At 37.5% G+C, this 19822-nt stretch overlaps 1 protein-coding gene and 1 pseudogene across 3 annotated transcripts; one reads left to right on the plus strand and one right to left on the minus strand.

The window, feature by feature from the left end:
• Nucleotides 1–316: 316 nt before the first annotated feature.
• Nucleotides 317–15503, minus strand: SGO1 (shugoshin 1). Of its 3 annotated transcripts, XM_044252537.1 has the most exons (9): nt 15347–15503; nt 14636–14821; nt 13100–13254; nt 12822–13018; nt 8151–8227; nt 6443–6501; nt 4609–5421; nt 2033–2219; nt 317–1414 (listed from the first exon to the last, which is right to left on the minus strand). In XM_044252537.1, the coding sequence occupies exons 3-9, from the start codon at nt 13245–13247 to the stop codon at nt 1297–1299; spliced, it is 1599 nt and encodes a 532-aa protein (XP_044108472.1). In that variant the 5' UTR covers nt 13248–13254; nt 14636–14821; nt 15347–15503; the 3' UTR covers nt 317–1296. The 3 variants fall into 3 exon arrangements, with proteins under 3 accessions (XP_044108472.1, XP_044108471.1, XP_044108473.1); XM_044252536.1 differs by lacking the exon at nt 14636–14821; XM_044252538.1 differs by lacking the exons at nt 14636–14821; nt 15347–15503 and adding an exon at nt 15237–15257.
• Nucleotides 15504–17552: 2049 nt separating this feature from the next.
• On the plus strand, nt 17553–18347 carry LOC122910150 (annotated as a pseudogene).
• Nucleotides 18348–19822: the final 1475 nt, after the last annotated feature.

A 19822-nucleotide genomic window follows, 5' to 3' on the forward strand; every position in this document is an offset into this window, starting at 1 on the left:
CTCAGAAGTAATTAACTCAGATAAAATCTCATAAATAATTAAAACAAAGAGAAACCACTTCACATTAATTGCCTTAGGTAATTTCAATGTCCAGTGATACAATGTGATATTGTGTGGGGAAACTGGAACTTAAACAGGTTGCTGAGAGGAGAGTGATAACATTTCTCGTGTCAGAATTGGTATAACCACTTTAGAGAGCAACTCCCCTTCCAGGTATCAGCTCCATGGAAACTTACTCACATGTGTGCAAGAATGTAGAATATTCACCGCAGCACTAACTTGTAATAATGAAAAAAGTGGAAGCAAACTATCTCAAAAGAATGTCTAGTTTATTTATTAATAAAATACTGTACAACGATGAAAATAATCTACATCTGCCAACATGGATAAATCTCAAAAACAATGGTGAGTTAAAAGTCAGTTGCAAAAAAATATATACACTATAACATTCATGAAAAATGTTAAAATATAAAGCAAAATGGTCTATGGATAAACGCTACAGCAAGAATACAGAAATATTAAAAGTACAAAAACATCAAATTTGTGATCACCCAATAGTTTTCTGTGGTGATGGAAATGTTCTTTATCTGCATTAACCCCAACATGGTTACCACTAATTAGAGAACTATCCTGAAAGTCCAAGACATAATTTGTGATTTTGCTGAGTTACCACTGAAAAATGTATACACAGAGTTTGGTATTCAGAGCTAGTCACTTACCTAGTCCCTGAGCCTAAGCAACCATTAATTCTTTAATAATGATCTCACATTTTATTTGAAATTTTAAATATAAGAGTGATATAAGGGATCCACAAACATCTTAGGGTATACCCTACTATGCATGCCAAGGATTTATTTTATTCAAATATTATATAGAGTTTCAAAAGATCCTTGGCCTATCTTCAAAAATCATTCATTCTAGTATTTTCCACTTAAGGAAAAAAAAAAAGGGCACCAAAAGCTTGTAATTAAAACATCTTAATTTGATTATTCATTTCTAAAATTTCTGCAGAAGATACATTATGAGTAAAATTAAGAGTTTTAGGCAGTTTAAGAAATAGGGCTTAAGTTCAGTTATTTATATTTAAAAGAAAAAATAAACCAAATTTATTAATGGTATGAAAAAAAGCATCACATTTGAAGTATAGTTTTGAAGAATTTTCGTGATCTAGAGTTCAAAGAATATTCCATGGCAAGAGTTCAACCCTATTATGTACTATCTTAGAGATTCTCTCTTGGAGTGATAAAAGGAGGTGTAATGGGATGAATTTTAACATCATCCAACAAACAGCATCCATCACTGTATTTGCTTCATACTTCTTTTTTTAGAACTGCGTCTGGAATCCTTTTTCTGTTTGAAAATCGGAGAATTTAAGAAACACAAATCTGTAAAAGGGTCTCCTCTTCTCAGTTTCCTATAAGAGTAAAAATAATTCTTAGACATAATTATAAGCATCCCAATACTAACTCACTCTTCAATATAGTTATTGTAAAACATGCCAGTTCTAGTATTCCCACTTCAGTTTTTTGGTTTTTTTTTTTTAAAGATTTTATTTATTTGACAGAGAGAGATCACAAGTAGAGAGAGAGAGAGGAAGGAGCAGGCTCCCCGCCTAGCAGAAAGCCCGATGCGGGACTCGATCCCAGAACCCTGAGATCACGACCTGAGCCGCAGGCAGAGGCTTAACCCACTGAGCCACCCAGGCAGCCCCCCACTTCAGTTTTTAATTAGAACTTTATATCTCAACAAGACTCTTTTTTTTTTTAAGATTTTATTTATTTGACAGAAGTCACAAGTAGGCAGAGAGGCAGGCAGAGAGAGAGGGGGAAGCAGGCTCCCCGCTGAGCAGAGAGCTGGATGTGGGGCTCGATCCCAGGACCCTGGGATCATGACCCAAGCCAAAGGCAAAGGCTTTATTTAACCCACTGAGCCACCCAGCTGCCCCAACAAGACTCGTTCTTTAACAAAGCTCCAAACCTTACTCCCCCCACATGTATCATTAAAGGTGGGTTCCCACAAATCAAATACTTACGAAGCTAGCGTGGGCTCTTTATAATTCATACTGACTGCACACCTGCGCTTAGGCAGAGAGACTCCTGGGCTCTCTTTCTTTTTTGGAGAAAGAGAAAGTTTTCTGATTTTTACCGCAGGATGCAAGGGGACGTTGGTGATATCCTTCAGGCTAAAATGAGGTGAGTGGTGAGTTTTAGGTAGTTCACCTACAAAAACAATTTTTACGGAATATGGTTCCAAATGAAAGAAAAAAACACGAACTATAATTGTGTGCAATTACATATCCTAAACACATACAAATCCAGCATTTTACATATAAAATATATATATATAATTATATAATACAGATCTTTAACTCAGTCATTTTTTCATCCCAGATACAACTGAAATATTACTGTAGATGTGAAGAACTGATATAAGTTACTAAAACTTTAAATTCTTTAAAAAATTTTAATTCTTCAATGATAATATGGGCATAATGAATTAAATTATGGAATTTCATTTTAGTTTCACCTTGCTCTGTTGAATCTTCAAGGCCTCCACCTTTTTCAATACCGAAATTTATGAAGTGCCTTCCTATAGTCTTAAAAAGCCACTTAAATTCACTTTATTAAATAAATGAGAATTCTACACCATAGCCTCTGTGGAGATCAACAGGAAAGGGGTTCCCTCTGGTAAAGCTAATATGTTAAAAAGTTACCCATGTTTTTCCTATCATAAGCATCCAAATTATTCTACTTTGGAGACAGATCTATATTGAGTGACAGGTACCCAGCACACAGAAGGACAATGCAAGACAATCTCTTCACACAGCTTTAAAAGGCAAATTGTTTTTTGAAGTCAAACTGTAACTGTAAAATGCCTATATTTAGCAACCATTTTCTCCAGGGTTATCTAGGTTTCAAATAATGCCTCTTTTTGTCCCCACATAAGTTTACTGTACTATACTAATTATTCCAACTTTTAGCTTGGAGAGTATGGCTAAGCAACATCAGATCAGTTGCTATATTCTGGAACAATGCTTCTTAAAATTTACGTATATACAAATACCCCAGGGAAACTGTTAAAAAGATGCAGATTCTGAATCAAGGGTATGGCCCGAGATTCTGCATTTTTAAGAAGTTTCACCTAAGGGGCACCTGGGTGGATCAGTGTTAAGGTCCTGCCTTGAGCTCAGGTCATGATCCCAGGACCCTGGGATAGAGTCCTGCAAGGGCCTCCTTGCTCAGCTGGAGCCTGCTTCTCCCTCTGCCTGCCACTCCCCCTGCTTATGCTCTTTCTCTAACAAATACATAAAATCTTAAAAAAAAAAAGTAGTTTCACTTAATTGATGCTAGTGATCTGGGGACTAAACTCTGAGTGACACTATATTAGAGTGTAGTTTTTTTTTTTTTTTAAATTCACTGTGTAAAATTTCAAGGATACACAAATTTGGACACAACAATATAATGAAACCCCAGTTACCACACTTCAACAATTATCAACATTTGGCCAATTTTGCTTGATTTTGTAACACTATGATAGCATATTAAAAAAAAACAACAACAACACATTTGCATACTACCACGGCTGCAGAGGTTGACCTTGGAAAGTAATTTAAATTTTTTAGGTTTTAAGTTTCCTTAAAAACAATATAAACATGGTGGTACCTACACATCATAGAGTTTTTCTTTTGTTTTTTCAAGATTTTATTTTTTTATTCATCTGACAGAGAGAGCATAAGCAGGGGGAGAGAAGCAGGCTCCCCACTGAGCAGGGAGTGTGATGAGGGGCTTGATCCCAGGACTCTGGGATCATGACCTGGGCCAAAGGCAGACACTTAACCCACTAAGCCACCCAGGTGCCCCTTCATAGAGTTTTTCTGAGTATCAAATGAAATAGCATGACAATGTTTTGGGAATGCTACAATCTGACCATATGCATTAGTTTTACCACACTAACTAAATTCCCCAGATGAGACTCTCTGGACAGATGGAGGCTCTATTATCAACTTTTGAACCATTTCTACGTTTGATCTTACTAATAAAAGCAAGATTTTCTAAGCCAAAGTTTTTAGATGTCTTACAAATGTCTTAGAGAAGAATACTTAGTCCATACTGAAAAAAAAAAAAAAGTTTGGTCTAGTGTTTGGCCACCTTTCATTAACTAGAATGAATCAATTTAAAATCATGGTTCCTGTCAAATTGAATATGAAGGAAAGTCATTAAAATGACAGGTCACTGGATTCAAATTTGATTTTGTTTTCAAGAGCCTGTTTCAAGTGAGTATATAGAAGGTATTTTAATTCAACTGAACTCCACCAAAGGTTTTTGGTTACATTGGAAGGCTTCATTTACTAAAAGTAAAAACGCTTTCTCTGTAACTAGTATTTGTTCTTAAAGAAGATTTAAATTAGCTTAGAGTAGGTCATAGTCATACAATTGTGATTTCCACCCCAGGCCCCGATTGTTTAATCAGACTGTAACTTCCCCCAGAGACAGATGGCAAGTCTCTAACCTCCCCCAGAGAAACAGATGGTAAGTATAGCATATAAGCATCAGGAGTGATCATTTATTATAAACATTAAAAATGCAGGCAAACAAGTAGATCACTTACTGATAGGAGTTTTTGTAAGCTTAGAATCCACGATCTCATTTTCATTCCTATATTTTAGTGCTCTTCTAGGTCGATACCTGGTGACTGGACTCCTATCTGATTCACTAGAGACATCTTGACTGTACTTGCAAGTGGGCAAATAGAGGTCATCGGAATCATCTCCTGAACCACTTGATTCACAGACGCTCACTTCAAATTCATTGTTGTTTTCTTCTCTGTTAGAATCATTGCTCACTTTTTGGCGGAAAGGTGTGATATGAATACCCTCTTCCAAATTAAAATTGTAAGCATCACTGGAAGTGACAGATTCGTCCAACATTTTTTTGGAAACAGTTTTTTTATTTTCACTTTTGCCCCCTTTATACTTCGGTACAGATTTTGATTTTCTCCTTCTGTTAGCTTTTCTTTTCTCTTTTTCTTTTCTTCCTTGTGCACTTCTATGCTTGCTTTCAGTTTGTTCAAATTTATATTCTAAAATGTTTTCTTTTGCTTTAGCAGGTGTTCCTGGGTCAATCAGCTTTAGTGATAAGTTAGTTTGATTCTTATTCCATTGACAAACACTTTGTTCTATGTTTTCAGGTATATTCATGTTTACTAGTGGGTCTGCACATCTAATTCTTTCAGATTCAAAGGGCTGCACTGAGAAATGACTGGTTTCAAAATCATCCATGGTATTGAAATGAGATAGATTGTTAAAATGTTTCTTTAAACTTCGACGAACAGATACAGTTCTAGGTAAGACATTATCAGCAGATTTATCTTCTTCTGAATCCCAATCAAATCCCAGTCTATCTTCAGAAATAGGTATTTGCTCTGAGAATTTTTTAAAAAATGAGAAAAATAGTTTTACTTTATGGAAGTTTTAATTTTAGCAATCTTAGAACTCAAAATTAAAAATGGAATAAATGAAAAGTCATTCTGTAGCTTCTCCACACTTGTCTAAGTAAATACAAATCTGAGGAACTTAATATTGCCATTTATTTACTTAGCAATGATCAATTGATGGCTTCTATCTGACCTGTGAAAGAACCTTACGTAACTTTTGAAAATATTCTAACTGAAGGTTTTCTGCATCCCTGATTTAAAGGTTTAAAGAAAAACTAGTAAGCTATATGTATTTATGTGTATAGGATTCAGTTGGAAAGAACCTCATATTTTAAAGTAGGACAAGCACACTTGAGAAAGTGGGAGCTAAGGTGTTCCTTGAAAAATTAGTAAGATTGGGGTAATTGCAAAGCCCTTTAGGTAAGAAATATAATCTGTATTTTTAGGAAAAGTGAGGATATTTGGTCCTCTTTATTCAAATGCTATCCCTTCTTCAAAGCTTAGTTCAAGTAGAAAGGATTGATATTTGAGAGCAGGGACATGTCAGTTTAGAAGTAGAAAGAATGGCATGGCTTTCGAGGTCAGCTTTGAGTTTAAACACTAGGCTTTTACCATTTGGGCCACTTCTTGTGAGATTATTTACTTCTTTGAGTCTATATAAAATGGGACCAATTGCACTTACACTCCAAGGTTGTTGTGAGGGTCAAGTGTTATAATGTATGTAAAATGGCTAACACATAGTAGCCACTGGTATACATAGTAGCTATATACATAATAGCTTCATAGTAGGGCTCAGTAAATTGCAGCCATTTATAGCTGATTATAGATTTGGCAAAATAAATGAATGTATTTTAAAACTTATTATTTCATGTAAAATAGATTTGCTTTAAGCAGAAAAAATCCAGATGAGCAAATTTAAAAAGTTAAAAAATATTAGAGAAATTTAATTTTTACTTGTTCACAAAGATCTGTTTCCCTAATATTATTTTTAGATTTTCACTTAAATTACCTTCTGTTTGGAATGATTCTCCTTGTCCTGGAAGGTGAGCTTCCTGAAGAGGAACTTGTCTAGCCAAAGAGAAATAGAAATTTATTTTATAATTATATAATAAAAACAAATTTAAGATTTTCTTAAAATTGTTTTTCTCTTTCTTTAGTATTTCATAATTCTATTCGAAATCAGTATATCTGTTCAGTATCAAAGAAAACAAACAAACAAAAATATATGGAGGCTTATATGGAGGCTGGTTTGTTACAACTGACATTTAACTTCTACTGGAAGAACTACCTTATCAATGAAGACATGCCATAACTCATAATTTCATTTACGTGGAGAAACAGTCAGTTGGAACTGACTTACAAAATATATCACAGAAATGCAATTTGATTACTCAACTCTTTATCAGCCTGCTTCATCATTAGTCGAGCTGTGATCTTTTTTTTTCTTGGTAGTATATGTTTTTATGGTGCCTAACTACTGACCTCTTTGAAGTTAACCTATTTGTTTAAAAATATTGTCCCTCTTTGGCTCATGAAACAACTTTCTTTATGCTTTAATACTATTACTGGCTGTTTCATCCTAATTTTATTTTTTATTTCCTATAGAGAATTTTTCTCTCTAGACATTGAAAATTAAATATAGGTTTAGGTAACAGAGTTATGGTAACTAACAATTTGAGGAATCTTATAAAAAGTCAAGTACTCCATCTTACTTTTTCACCATTACATAGATATTTTGTTAGATCTTACAGTTCAACTATTTTCAACTATTCATGATTAAAATTAATACGGGGATAGAAATCATCTTAGTGATTATTTTTGTGAAGAGAAGGGGAAAGACTTGAAAGGGATAGGTGATGCCTTAAGGCAAAGATTCTAGTTAGGGATAATTATAAGGTTAGGTGGCACTGTCAAGTTATTTTTGTTCTCATAACCGGGGGAGGGAAGTGCCACTGACATTTAGTGGTAGAGGCCAAGGATCCTGCCAAATGTCTCACAATGCTTAGGATAGCCTTCCACAACAAAGAATGATCTGGCCTAAAATGTTAATAATGCTGAAACTGAGAAAGCCCAGCTAGAGTGACAGCAGTGCTCTATATCATAATGGAGATTTTGGCTCCACAGGTGTATATATTAGTCAGACTCATCAAACTGTGCAGTTAAGATCTGTGCATTTTACTTTATGTAATTATATCTCAATAATTTATAAGCAAAGTATACTTGATCTAAGAGAAGGGGAGGAGGGTATATTGGGTGGTCTGACTGTATTTAGGAATGACATGGATTAACAAGACAGGTGATAGCTGTGTTACACTTGATCTTAGCCAAAAAGCCGAGAAGCGATGTGATAGCTGTGTTAAACATGATGTTTTATTATGTTTTGTTTCTAAACCAGACTATGTGTAGTACTGGTTATTCATGTGAATAACCAATCCATCTTAGAATAAAAACATGACATAAGAAAAATATAAGTGAAGAAGTTCAGATATATTTAAATAACTAGCTTATTCTTAGACATCAATAAAATAAGTATAAGAAAGTTTTGGCTTGGCTATATTTAACAATATGTATCATATTATTTTAATGCATTTTTAGTACAGAAAACATCAGACTCTAAACACAAGAATCTATACTATGCAAATTTTCTTTGGTAAATCCATCATAAAATTAAATCTTTCTTGATATTAGTAATCATAATAATGAAATCTGATACTAACGGTATATTCTTCACAAATAAATCCCCAGAGATGTTGTCACTTTTGGAGTCCATTCCAGAAGGACATATTTCCTGGTTCTGTTAATATATTAAAATAAAGAAAACAGTGGTACAATTGAAATACTCATAACAAAGCCTTCATTTATTTAATAATAAAAACGTATGAGCACTCTATATGGTTCCAGGCTCTGTTCTAGGAACTAGATGTATAGCAATTTAACAATAGATTTAGGTCCAACCCTCTTATATTCTAGGGTAGGGAGAGAAAAATTTAAAACAAAAGAAAAGAGATATGTAAGTAATTTCAGACATTGTAAATGCTATGAAGGAAATACTCAGAGCTGAAGTGATAGAGTACTTGAGATTGGAGGGGTTCTCTTAGGGTGACTTTCATCTAAAATTTAAAGAATGCAAAGGAGCTAGCCATTGAAAGAGCAGGGAAAGAAAAAGTGATAGAAACAGCAAATACAGAAGTCATGGTGTAGAAAAAACCTTGCTGTATTTAGAAAAGAAAGGCCAGGGGACCTGGGTGGTTCGGTCATTAAGCGTCTGCCTTCGGCTCAGGTCACGCTCCCAGGGTCCTGGGATCAAGCCTCCCTGCTTTGTGGAAAGCCTGCTTTCCCTCTCCCATTCCCTCTGCTTGTGTTCCTGCTTTCACTTTCTCTCTGTCAAATAAATAAATAAAGTCTTTGAAAAGAAAGGCCATTGTGGCTGGAGTCACCTATGACCTTTCTCATAGTGAGAACAGTAGGGGGTGTGTGCACAGAGACCACATAATGAAGCCTTGGGAGTCATGAGTTTGAATTTTAGTGTAAGTGTGATGGGAAGTCACATAAATAGTAAGAAAGAAAGTAAAATGATCTACATTTTAAAAAGATCAGTCTGGTCACTGTGTGAAACATGGACTGAATTGGGGCCAAGAGCAGGAGGAGTTGGGAAGTCATTATAATAGATCTAGCAAGACATGCCTATGTCTTTGTAGCCCTAGGACACTAGTCCTAGCCCTAGGACACTAGTCCTAGGGCTACAAAGGTGAAGCCCAGTGGAAGGTGTTAAGAGGATAAAGTGTGCTGGATTGAAGAGGGGTAGAGGTGGGGACAGTAAGGGAGAGGGAAGCCTCTTTGGTTTTGAGCAAATGAGTAGATTATTTTATGAGATAAGACTCACTGACAGAGGCAGAAGTATACAATCTTTGGGAGAGGAAAAAATAGAGTTGTACTTTGTACAAAGCATGTTTAAGATCCTTTATAAGTATTTAAGTAGATATATCAAATAGTAGTTTTGTGTGTGTGTGCTAAGTTATAAATTTGGAAGTCATCAGCAGACAGATCACATTTAAAGCCATGGGAGTATGGGTCTAGAACAATTGACATTTGAAAGTAAAGAAAAGAAGTAAGAAGCTGACCCGGAACAGTCAGAAAGGCAGGACAACCAGGAGAGTATGATAGTAAGAAAGCTAAGAAATCAAAGGGTTTTTTTTTTCAAGGTCAAGAAGAAAGAAGTGACCAATAAATTTGGCCACTAAAAATGGGGGTTGTGGCACCTGGCAGAGTGACCATAGAACCATGGGGATAAAAGCCAGGTAAAAGTAAGTTCAAATGTAAATGGAAGCTGGGGAAGTGAAGACAGTAAGCACACTGTCCTCTCTGCTAAAGTTCTGCTGTGAAGGGAAGCAGAGAAATGAGTAGAGGGATATGAAACCAGGAGAGGTTTCATTTATTTTCTTTTTTCTTTTCTTTTAAAAAAAATTTTATTTAGGGGCGCCTGGGTGGCTCAGTGGGTTAATCCTCTGCCTTCAGCTCAGGTCATGGTCTTGGGGTCCTGGGATCAAGCCCCACATTAGGCTCTCTGCACAGCAGGGAGTCTACTCCCACCCCCCCTGCCTGCCTCTCTGCCTATTTGTGATCCCTCTGTTACATGAAGAAATAAAAAATCTTAGAAAAAAAAATTTTTTTTATTCATTTGGCAGTCAGAGATCACAAGTAGTCAGAGAGGCAGGCAGAGAGAAAGGGGGAAGCAGGTTCCCTACTGAGCAGAGAGCCCGATGTGGGGTTCAATCCCAGGACCCCGAGATCATGACCTGAGCTGAAGGCAGAGGCTTTAACCCGCTGGGCCACCCAGGCATCCCTATTTTTTTTCTCACTTATTTTCTTTTCCTTTTAAGGTATGAGATAGTAAAGCACATTTGAGTGATAGCTAGAATGATTTAGCCAAGAGGGAAATACATGGTGAAAGAGCACAAACTTCTAGGAGCAAAGTCCTAGAAATGAGAAAAAGGGAATCTGATGTAGAGACTTCGATAGGGGCAGAGGCACTTCTGCCACTGTGATAGGAGGGAAGATGAAAAACACAGCACAGACACAGACAGATTTGTAGATTTGTATTAGGAAGGTTTTCACTTCCAGACAGATTCCTTAGAGATCACTCTAATCTAGTTCAGTTGTTTTTTTTAATTTGATGCACATATAAGATGCTGACACATTAAGACAGGTTAAAATTGTTCAAGAGAAACAAAACAACTAGAAATTTAATCCTGTTAAATGTCTTCAATTTATTTTCAGTATAGCTAACGTTCTAAACGTTAACGTTCTAACATTTAAGTAGTAGTATTACTGAAGGCAAAGGAGAATATTTAACTATAGAATTTATTTTTATTTTTTAATTTTTAAAAATTTAAAAAAATTTTTAAAAGATTTTATTTATTTATTTGACAGAGAGAGAGAGATCACAAGTAGGCAGAGAGGCAGGCAGAGAGAACGAGGGGGAAGCAGGCTCCCTGCTGAGCAGAGAGCCCGATGCAGGGCTCGATCCCAGGACCCTGAGATCATGACCTGAGCCGACGCAGAGGCCTTCACCCACTGAGCCACCCAGGTGCCCCAAATTTATTTTTATTTTTTTAAAGATTTTATTATTTATTTAAGAGAGAGAGAGAGACAGTGTATGAGCACGGAGGGAGAAGCAGACTTCCCATTGAGCAGGGAGCCTGATGTGGGACTCAATCCCAGGACTCTGAGATAATGACCTCAGCCAAAGACAGATGCTTAACTGACTGAACCACCCAGGTGTCCCCAGAATAATATAATTTAATAACAAGTTACTAAAAGATTCATTATAAAATTTAGGTAACAAAAGGTTATTAGGAACTACTTTGGGATTAATCCTTATAAACCAAGTTAACTATTGACAGGCAAGAAAAACATTTTTCTTATTAAAACATTTTAAGCTTTTCTATCACTCATAAATTGATAAGCATGGAAGCACGAGTATAAGATGATGGATGAGAGAGTATACGGCAGAAAACGAACTTTGATGTTTTAAATGCTAAGAACACTTTTGCCCAGCAATTAATACGTTCTAATAAATACTTAAAAATCATTGATAAATGTCAAAAGGCCTGGAATAATAGAATTTTTGCCCACAGTTTTTGTGATTATCTTATCAGGTACCCATTTTTCACTATTCTATATATGATTCCACCAAAAACTTAGGAAAGGGAAAAGGAAGAGTCAAATATCTTTGGAGGGATTTTTTTTCTTCACTAGTTGACCAAACAAGGAAAAGAAAAAAAAAAAAAAAAGGGAATAATTATATTCTGAAGGAAAAAAAAACACCTTTTAAATAATCTAACCCTTAAAAAAAAATAAAATCTAACCCTTGGGGCGCGTGGGTGGCTCAGTCCTTAAGCATCCGCCTTCAAATCAGGTCACGATCCCAGGGTCCAGGGATCGAGCCATGCATCGGGCTGCCTGCTTGGTGGGAAGCCTGCTTCTCCCTCTCCCACTCCTACCCCTCTGCTTGTGTTCCCTCTCTTGCTGTGTCTCTGTCAAATAAATAAAATAAAATAAATAAAATCTTTAAAAAAATAACCCTCACATGAAGGAAATTATATTGAATCTTTATAGACAATTCTCTGCTACACTACACATGCATATATTGCATATATATGTATATACATTCTCTATATCATACACAGAAAAAATGTGGAATCACTTTAGTTGCTGGGAAGCAAGAACTCTTTCACTGACTCCCCTGTCGGGGTGAGATGACTTCCTGAGTCTATACCCTTCCACTATGGTCTGGTTTTCTTCTCTGGTTTCCTGGCCTAAGTGCCAACACAACTGTCTTCACTAGCAGAGCAAATAGATGGCCAACAGGAAGAAAGTAAACTGTTTCTGTTAATGCCCAGTTAGTGTATAGTTTTCCTTATTTAACCAACCATTAGTAAAATTGACTCTTCAAAAGCACTTAAATACCCCCCTCCCAAATTAAGGTACTTCTTATAAAACCTCAGTAGATGTAACAAAACCACATAGAATAGGTTAAGATTTAAATCACTGATTAAAACTTCTGGACTGTCTACATCAAGTACCACTTTTAGACCTTTCGCTATCTTTGACTCACTTAAGTGAATAGTCAAAGGGACCAGCAGTGCAAGAAGCTAAACTAGTTCTTCTATACCTTGTCTCGCTACCTGATTTCAGAATCAAGTTATATAAGCACAAGTCTCGTCATGTATGTGCTTGAAGTTTCCTTAACTGACAAGAGATGTTTTGATCAATTTGCTAATAACAAAGCTATAAGTAATTAATTTAAATAACACAATTGATCTAAATTACCAATTCATGTCTATTACATTTTTTCATAAGAAATTTACCATTTGTAATAAAATTACCTGAGCAATTTCTTCTGTTTGTTGTGGAGTCAGTTTTTCTTTCAATGCATATAGCTGACATGTGAGGTAGTAACATTCTTTTCTCAGTTGGAGGATGATATCTTGGGCTTCTCTCACTTTGGATTTTTCATTTTCCAAAGCTAAAACTAACATTCTGTTGTTGTCTTGGTAGTTTTTTAGCAGCGTAGAAGTGTTGGCTAAAAGAGGAAAAATTTTTTTTTATTATGTATTAAGTCTAAACGTAAAAAGCAATGCAAAAGGACATGAAAATCTCTTACAGATTACTTGGATTTGGCAAGGTGCAGTTATAAAAGATTTTCGTTTGCCAATCTCTGCCAAATTTTTATTCCTTTTCTCTTTCATCCGTTTCTTTATGTCTTCAAGACTGTCTTGGAAGGACTTTTTAAGGCACCTTTCCTTGGCCATCTTCTGCCTAGGAATTTAAAACAATAAAAAGTATTTAAGTTACCTAAGAGATAATATCATCAAATATAAAATAAGATTGAGAACACAGGTTGTTCATAAAGAACAAATTAAATAAATAGACACAGTAACTGTAGAATTAGCTTATAGAAGATGATACTATTTAGATTTAGATTTTGGTAATAACTTAGATTTTGCAGCTTTAAAATCTCATTAATATTTTGGCATAATATTAGCCTCTTCAGGTACTTTATAGGGAACGTTAATAAGTATGCATTTTCAACCAAAGCCTCTGTAATATGCCACTATTTATTCTTTAACAAATACTCATTGAAGGCTTACTGTAAAGGCATTATGGGAAATAATATATTTTAGTCTTATTATTATTTTGATATTATTATATGTTTCCTACAGGCAATGCATATGACCAACATGTAGTGTTTTAGTGTTTATTAGACTTACAGCATTAGTCAGAGATAATCATATATGTGGGCTTTGTTTTCCAGTTCTGCTCTTTATTATTAATTTATTAGATTAGGTCACTTGATTAACTCTTTCAGCCCAATACTCAAGATATAGCACACAGTTTCAATAAAGTCAAGGTCATCTTCAGAGGTTTCATAAAACTATGTAGCCCTATATGCAATTTTAATAGGCTACTATAACAATTATAGAGGTAGAAAGAATAGGAACTGAGGCAGGGGAACATGCCAGTTTTCTCAAAGTTTTTTTAAAACTCAGGTCTGCTAGCTCCTACTAAGTCATGAATATATCAAACAACATTAAATAAATAATGATTGCTCTACATACGTTAAAAGTATGCCACATAGTGGCATAATGCTACTGAGCATATAAATAAGTACATAAGTATATATAAATATACTTAAATCTTTCAATACTGCAAATCAGATTTGCTTCAATATTCTACTACTAAGCATATCAAATTACTTTTCATGAACATCTTTTTTCCTAAACTGCACTTTGCAGATCTTAAAATTGCAAAAATAATTCTTGTTTCCTACAGCTAGATATACATTACAAAAGACAGCTCCATCTCCTCTCAGTCAAGTATTTTACTAAATCTTACATTTTCTTGAATATTTTCTCCAGGCCTTATTTTCCTTGAAACAGTGTCTGGGGGTGTTAAATATAGATATTATAGATCCCATTATTTTCTGACAGTGTAGATACAACATGTACTGGGATGGTTTTAGTAGAGCAAGCACATTTTTTTTTAAAGCACTAATGTTAAGTGGATTGTATAAAACAATGTATAAAAACATTGTATAAAACAATTGTATAAAACAATGCAGCTTTTGAAGTTTCCACTGGAGATGTTTGAGAGCCATACAAATGAAGTAATTGATCAAGTTAGTTTAGTAAAGACTTACCTAAAAAACTTTTGTTACCACGTTTAACCAACTTAAAATCACAAAAGAAATTGGCCATATCAGAAGTTCCCTGTCTAGGCCAATGGTGTTAACAGGCGGTTTGGTGGGGAGAACTAATGAAAACAGGTCACCGTGCGAGATGAGAGTCCGTCTGTATTCAGATAAAGGGTCTGGATTCAGATGAACCTGGAATATGGGATCTCCGTCATAATTTTTACCATTCGTGCTGCTGAAGCAGCCAGGCAGGACAATGATCAGGGCTAGCTTCTCCCGGATAATCGAAGCGAAACAAGGTCAACGGTATCGTGCTGCACAAAGAACAGCTGCCGGTTTGTGTGCCCTAACATTAAGCCTAGCTTTTAACACTGTAAATGCTTTCACACATAACTTAATCCACAAAATTCTGCAAGGCAGGAGGTTAGGGTATCCCAGTATTTAATAAAAGAGGAAATCAGAGCGTCGGAAGGCGCAAGTCCGGTAGAAGAACACACAAAGGCACCCGATCAATTTGACTCCACAGCCTGAGCTTTTGGACACCGAACTTGGAACGACTGAGAGACCTCTGAAGGAAGAAGAGGGCCACAACACCCCTGTTCCACACCTGAAAAACCTGTGGCCGTTTTCTCGGGGGCCCGGGTAAAGTCGGAGAGGGAGGTGTTGCCGGAAGAGGGCCCGGAAACCCTCCTCCCACAGGTACGTCCAAAACAGTACCTTGACCACCACTTCTGCCGCAGCTGTCGCCCTCCTCCTCACATTCCCAGCTTCCGCGACGCGGTCCAGCCGGTGTGTGCCACGATTCCGACCCTCCGGGTCTAGGTTCTATCTCCTGTCGCCAGTCTGCTAACGCGGCCACATTCGAAATTCTCCACCGCGCTCACCCATTGGCTGGCTGCAGGCGGTCACGTGAGACGACGGTGCGCCGGGGGACGCAGCGGAGTCCCGCCGAACTCTGCTAGCTCACGTGACTCACTCCGAGACTCCTCATCCGGGCGTGTACCTCTCCCCGGTGCCGCGGAGGGGGGCGGAGTCATTAGTCCGCACGCTGACCCGAGGGCGCTTTTATGCAAGTCTTTGGCTTTTAGGGGTGGAGCCGCTGCGAGATCTTTAAGGGTGGGTATATTAGGGCGTTCAGAAGCTTCCTGTTAACTTTAGTCTTGCGGCTTCCCGACTTTGATGTTGTACTCGCGGGCTCCCTCTTGTGTGAGAAGAAGCTCATTGATTGCCCGCTCAAGCCATCGACCTGTTGCACAGAGCCATCGGGTAGGGCCATTAAAGCCAAAATAGGAAGCACGTTTTGGATTAACGGGGTGTTAGGGAAGTTCCAGATATCTGAAATATTCATCTCCAGCCTCTTTGTCTGGCTACTTCTGACTCTTCAACCCTCAGGAAATGGGACTGGCATCCATACAGTATCGAGCCAGAAGTCTGGGCAATTTTCCTTATTGATTTTTTTATTCCCCCTCAGCCTTTCCATGCCCTGTCAGTCACCCATCCTGTCACTTCTGCCTTTTAATTATTTTGTTCACGTCCAAACCCCACTGTTTTCCATATAGCCAAATACCTAATATCTTTCTGTGAACTGTGTACCGGTACCTACTCTGACCCACTCCCTTATGTTCTTCGAGTGATATTTGGACAAAGCAACCAGGCGTATGAAACTCTTATATGACTCCCCACTATATTTAAGATGGAGTTTGATCTCCTAAAGATGTTTGGTCTTTAAAGAGCCATCTGGTTTCTAGTTTCACCTCTTCTGAATTTTCTTTCATTTCCTTGTAATTCTTCTTGCTACTTTTGCCCATGCTATTTTGTCAAGAGCAGTCTTTCCTCCCCCCGGGCCCACTAGTCTTATTAATGCTGCAGGTCTCATTGTAGAGGTGAGTTCTTCCAGAAAGCCTTGTCTGTCCCCAAAGCCCCCTTAATAACCTGTCTTGTACAGCCTAGTGCCATGCATGCACTTTTCCTTTGGTACCCCTTGTGGCACTGACTTGTCATTCATTGCCCATTTATTCAACTTGCATAAGGGTAGGAACTATACGTAACTGTTAACAGTTAAATATTCAGCATCTTTTTAGCAATTTGCTGTTAATAGATATTCACTGGGACAATAAAAGAATAAATGAAACCTAAGCAGTTGTTTTGAATTTAGGCATTCAATTCATCCTGAAGTTCTGTTTATTTGTTTTTAAAATTTTTAAAAGATTTTTATGTATTTATTTGACAGAGAGAGAGCACAAGTAGGCAGGGAGGCAGGCAGAGGGAGAGGGAGAAGCAGGCTCCCCACTGAGCAGGGAGCCCGACATGGGACCCCGACATGGGACCCGATCCCAGGACCCCAGGATCATGACCGGAGCGGAGGCAATTGCTCAACCAGTGGAGCCACCCAGGTGCCCCTGTTTGTTTGTTTTTAAGATAACTAACATTTACATCCTTATCCTTGTCTAGGCCTCACCTCAAATCTTCTTGGCTTGAGTGGAAGAGATGAGAACATCTGTTTTTAGCCAATAACTTGTTCTCCCAGTATTATGAGCCAGGTCACTTCCATTCGTCCTTCGTTTACTACTGTAGGCAGTGTGGTTTATATGTGCAGAAGCATCACGAAGAAAGGATCAGGGCAGGTATGATGTGCTGGCTTGGCTATAGGTGGTGGCGGCTACTGCCTTACAGTGAAGCTCAGGGTTTGGGGCCCATTGCTTGCGCAAACCTCAACTGGCGGCATTAATCACTCTGCTCTGCTGGTGTGGGTGGTTGGCTCAGGGGGCCCTGGCAGCGGTTAAGGTTGGCACAGGTGCAGAGCACATTGGAGTTGCTACTGGGTGTGCATACCGCCTCAGGTCTGTCCAGGTGGGCCTGCATCGGCTTCAGACTGTGTCCCTGTCATGTGCCTACCACCGTGACATCCTGGCTAACTCTGCAGGCAGAAATAAACATTGCAAGGCATCTTAACCAAGAAGTTGCAGTTTGTGCAGATCAGTTGAGGTGGTCCAAAAGATGTCTGGACTCACTTATCTAAAGAATATGTGGAGACTTGGGGCACTTGGGTGTTGTAGTTGGTTAAGTCGAGGACTCTAGATTCTGATTTAGGTCAACATCTCAAGGTCTAAGATAGAGCCCCAGCCTCGGGCTCCATGCTGAGGGGTTTGAGCCTGCTTAGGAATATGCAGAGGCTTATTTCAGAGCTGGATAATTGCCACCCTTTGAAAGCCACTGTATTGTTCTGGATTCAGTTTCCATTGTGGATCTTCCTATCTGTTGCTCTCTGGAATTTTAGCATAGGGCAACACGTTCAGGAGAAGGTTTTTTCCATTCAGAAACCAGTTAGCTACTGATGAGGTCCTGTAGCTTCTTAACCTCACTGCACCACTTGATTCTGCCTATCTTGGCTGGTGTCATTAATTTATTAAATGGGAGATTTTTGCTCTGCAAAGAAATTGGAATGTCTTATTTTCAGACATATGTTGCATACTTTGTTCCTGCGGTATCAGTGTAGATGATTCCAACTGCTGTGACAGTACCTTCACTGATTATCTTCTTCTGGTTGTGCCCCAGCTAATGGGCCTTGCACAGAACTTGCTGCTGTGTTCTCCTGGGTTTTGCCAACTTTGCTGAATACTGGTCACCAAGTCACCAGATATAGATATTCCTTATAAGGACCTCTTGGCTGACCTTTTACACTAAGTTCATTTCAAGAAAACAACATGTTTTTCAGTAATTTCTTTTTTTTTAAATTTCTTTTCAGCGTAACAGAATTCATTATTTATGCATCACACCCAGTGCTCCATGCAATATGTGCCCTCCATAATACCCACCTCCTGGCTCCCCCAACCTCTCATCCCCCCGCCCCTTCAAAACCCTCAGGTTGTTTTTCAGAGTCCATAGTTTCAGTAATTTCTAAACAATTTCAAGTGTCATTATCACAATATATTTAGTCTTAGAAATTCAGATTGATTTCATTTGTTTTTATTTAAAATGATGAATTGTGTGAAGTACTGTGGGTTAAGATATAATCCAAATATATTTGACAACACTTAAAATCTTTTAAGTGCTAGAAATGTATGTCTAATTGTATCCTAAAGGGACACCTGGGTGGCTCAGTCAGTTAAGTGTCTGCCTTCGGCTCAGGTCATGAGGTCCTGGGACCAAGTCCTGCATCAGGCTCCTTGCTCAGTGGGAACCTGTTTCTCCCTCTGCCTGCCATTTCCCTTGCTTGTGAATGTGCTCTCTCTTTCTGACAAATAAATAAATCTTTTAAAAAATAATTGTATGCTAAAAATATAAAAGTAGAATCAAAGTGTCTGGTTCTGCTTATAAAATTACTAGAGACACCAGAACTTTGGAAAACAGGATTAGATACTGGATTATGTCAAATTATACTGACTAATCTCATACATTAAAGCTTTATAAAGTAAGAGAATCCGGTGAGGAAATACTTACAGTTTTGAAGGTGTGGGGGATCATAAACCCATTTACACATCTTCTAAAGCTATGCTTTTCTTTTTAGAAAAATTCTGGGTCTCTCAACATAGGGGCCTTCATTGATGACTCCCCTTACTCTTCTCCAAGGCTTTCTGGTAATTCCTGGTTAAGAAATCTTATTCTAATGGAACACACAATGATGATGAGTTAGAATATGTGCTGCCGAAGCGAGCATCAATGATGATGAGTTAATGTGTGACTTTTATAAAATGGACTCGAGATACATGCAGTAGAGTAGTCCTTACAAGAAAGTACCTAATATGGTAAGTGATGTTGCCTTTCAACACTGTTCTGAAAGAATACAGAAAGGGTACGTTCCTTTGTCTCTAACTTAAGAAGTCTGGAATTGAGTGTAGCACTAAGTACTGCTAGAGCCCAAAGTGGAAACTCTTAAGCATTAAGTTTGTTTAGTTATAGGAAGAAAATCAAAAGGGAAGCTACCAATTAAGGAGGTGATTTTATGAACTTTATTTGGAAGGGTTAAGTACTCTAATGGGTCACCACTATAGTAGACATTTAATATAGGAAAAATTAACAGATAATATAAATTGTGGATCCATTTGTTTGCTTGTTTGATTTGAAAAGATAACACTTTTGTAGTTTAGAATTGCAGTTTAGAATATTTATGATTAAATTTGACAGTCATTTGAGAAGATTAAAAAAATAATAGGAGAAAGGATCACAAATTAAATTAAAAATTTTTTTTATTGC

This window comes from Neovison vison, chromosome 6 (genome assembly GCF_020171115.1).
Source record: "Neovison vison isolate M4711 chromosome 6, ASM_NN_V1, whole genome shotgun sequence".
Lineage (NCBI taxonomy): Eukaryota > Metazoa > Chordata > Mammalia > Carnivora > Mustelidae > Neogale > Neogale vison.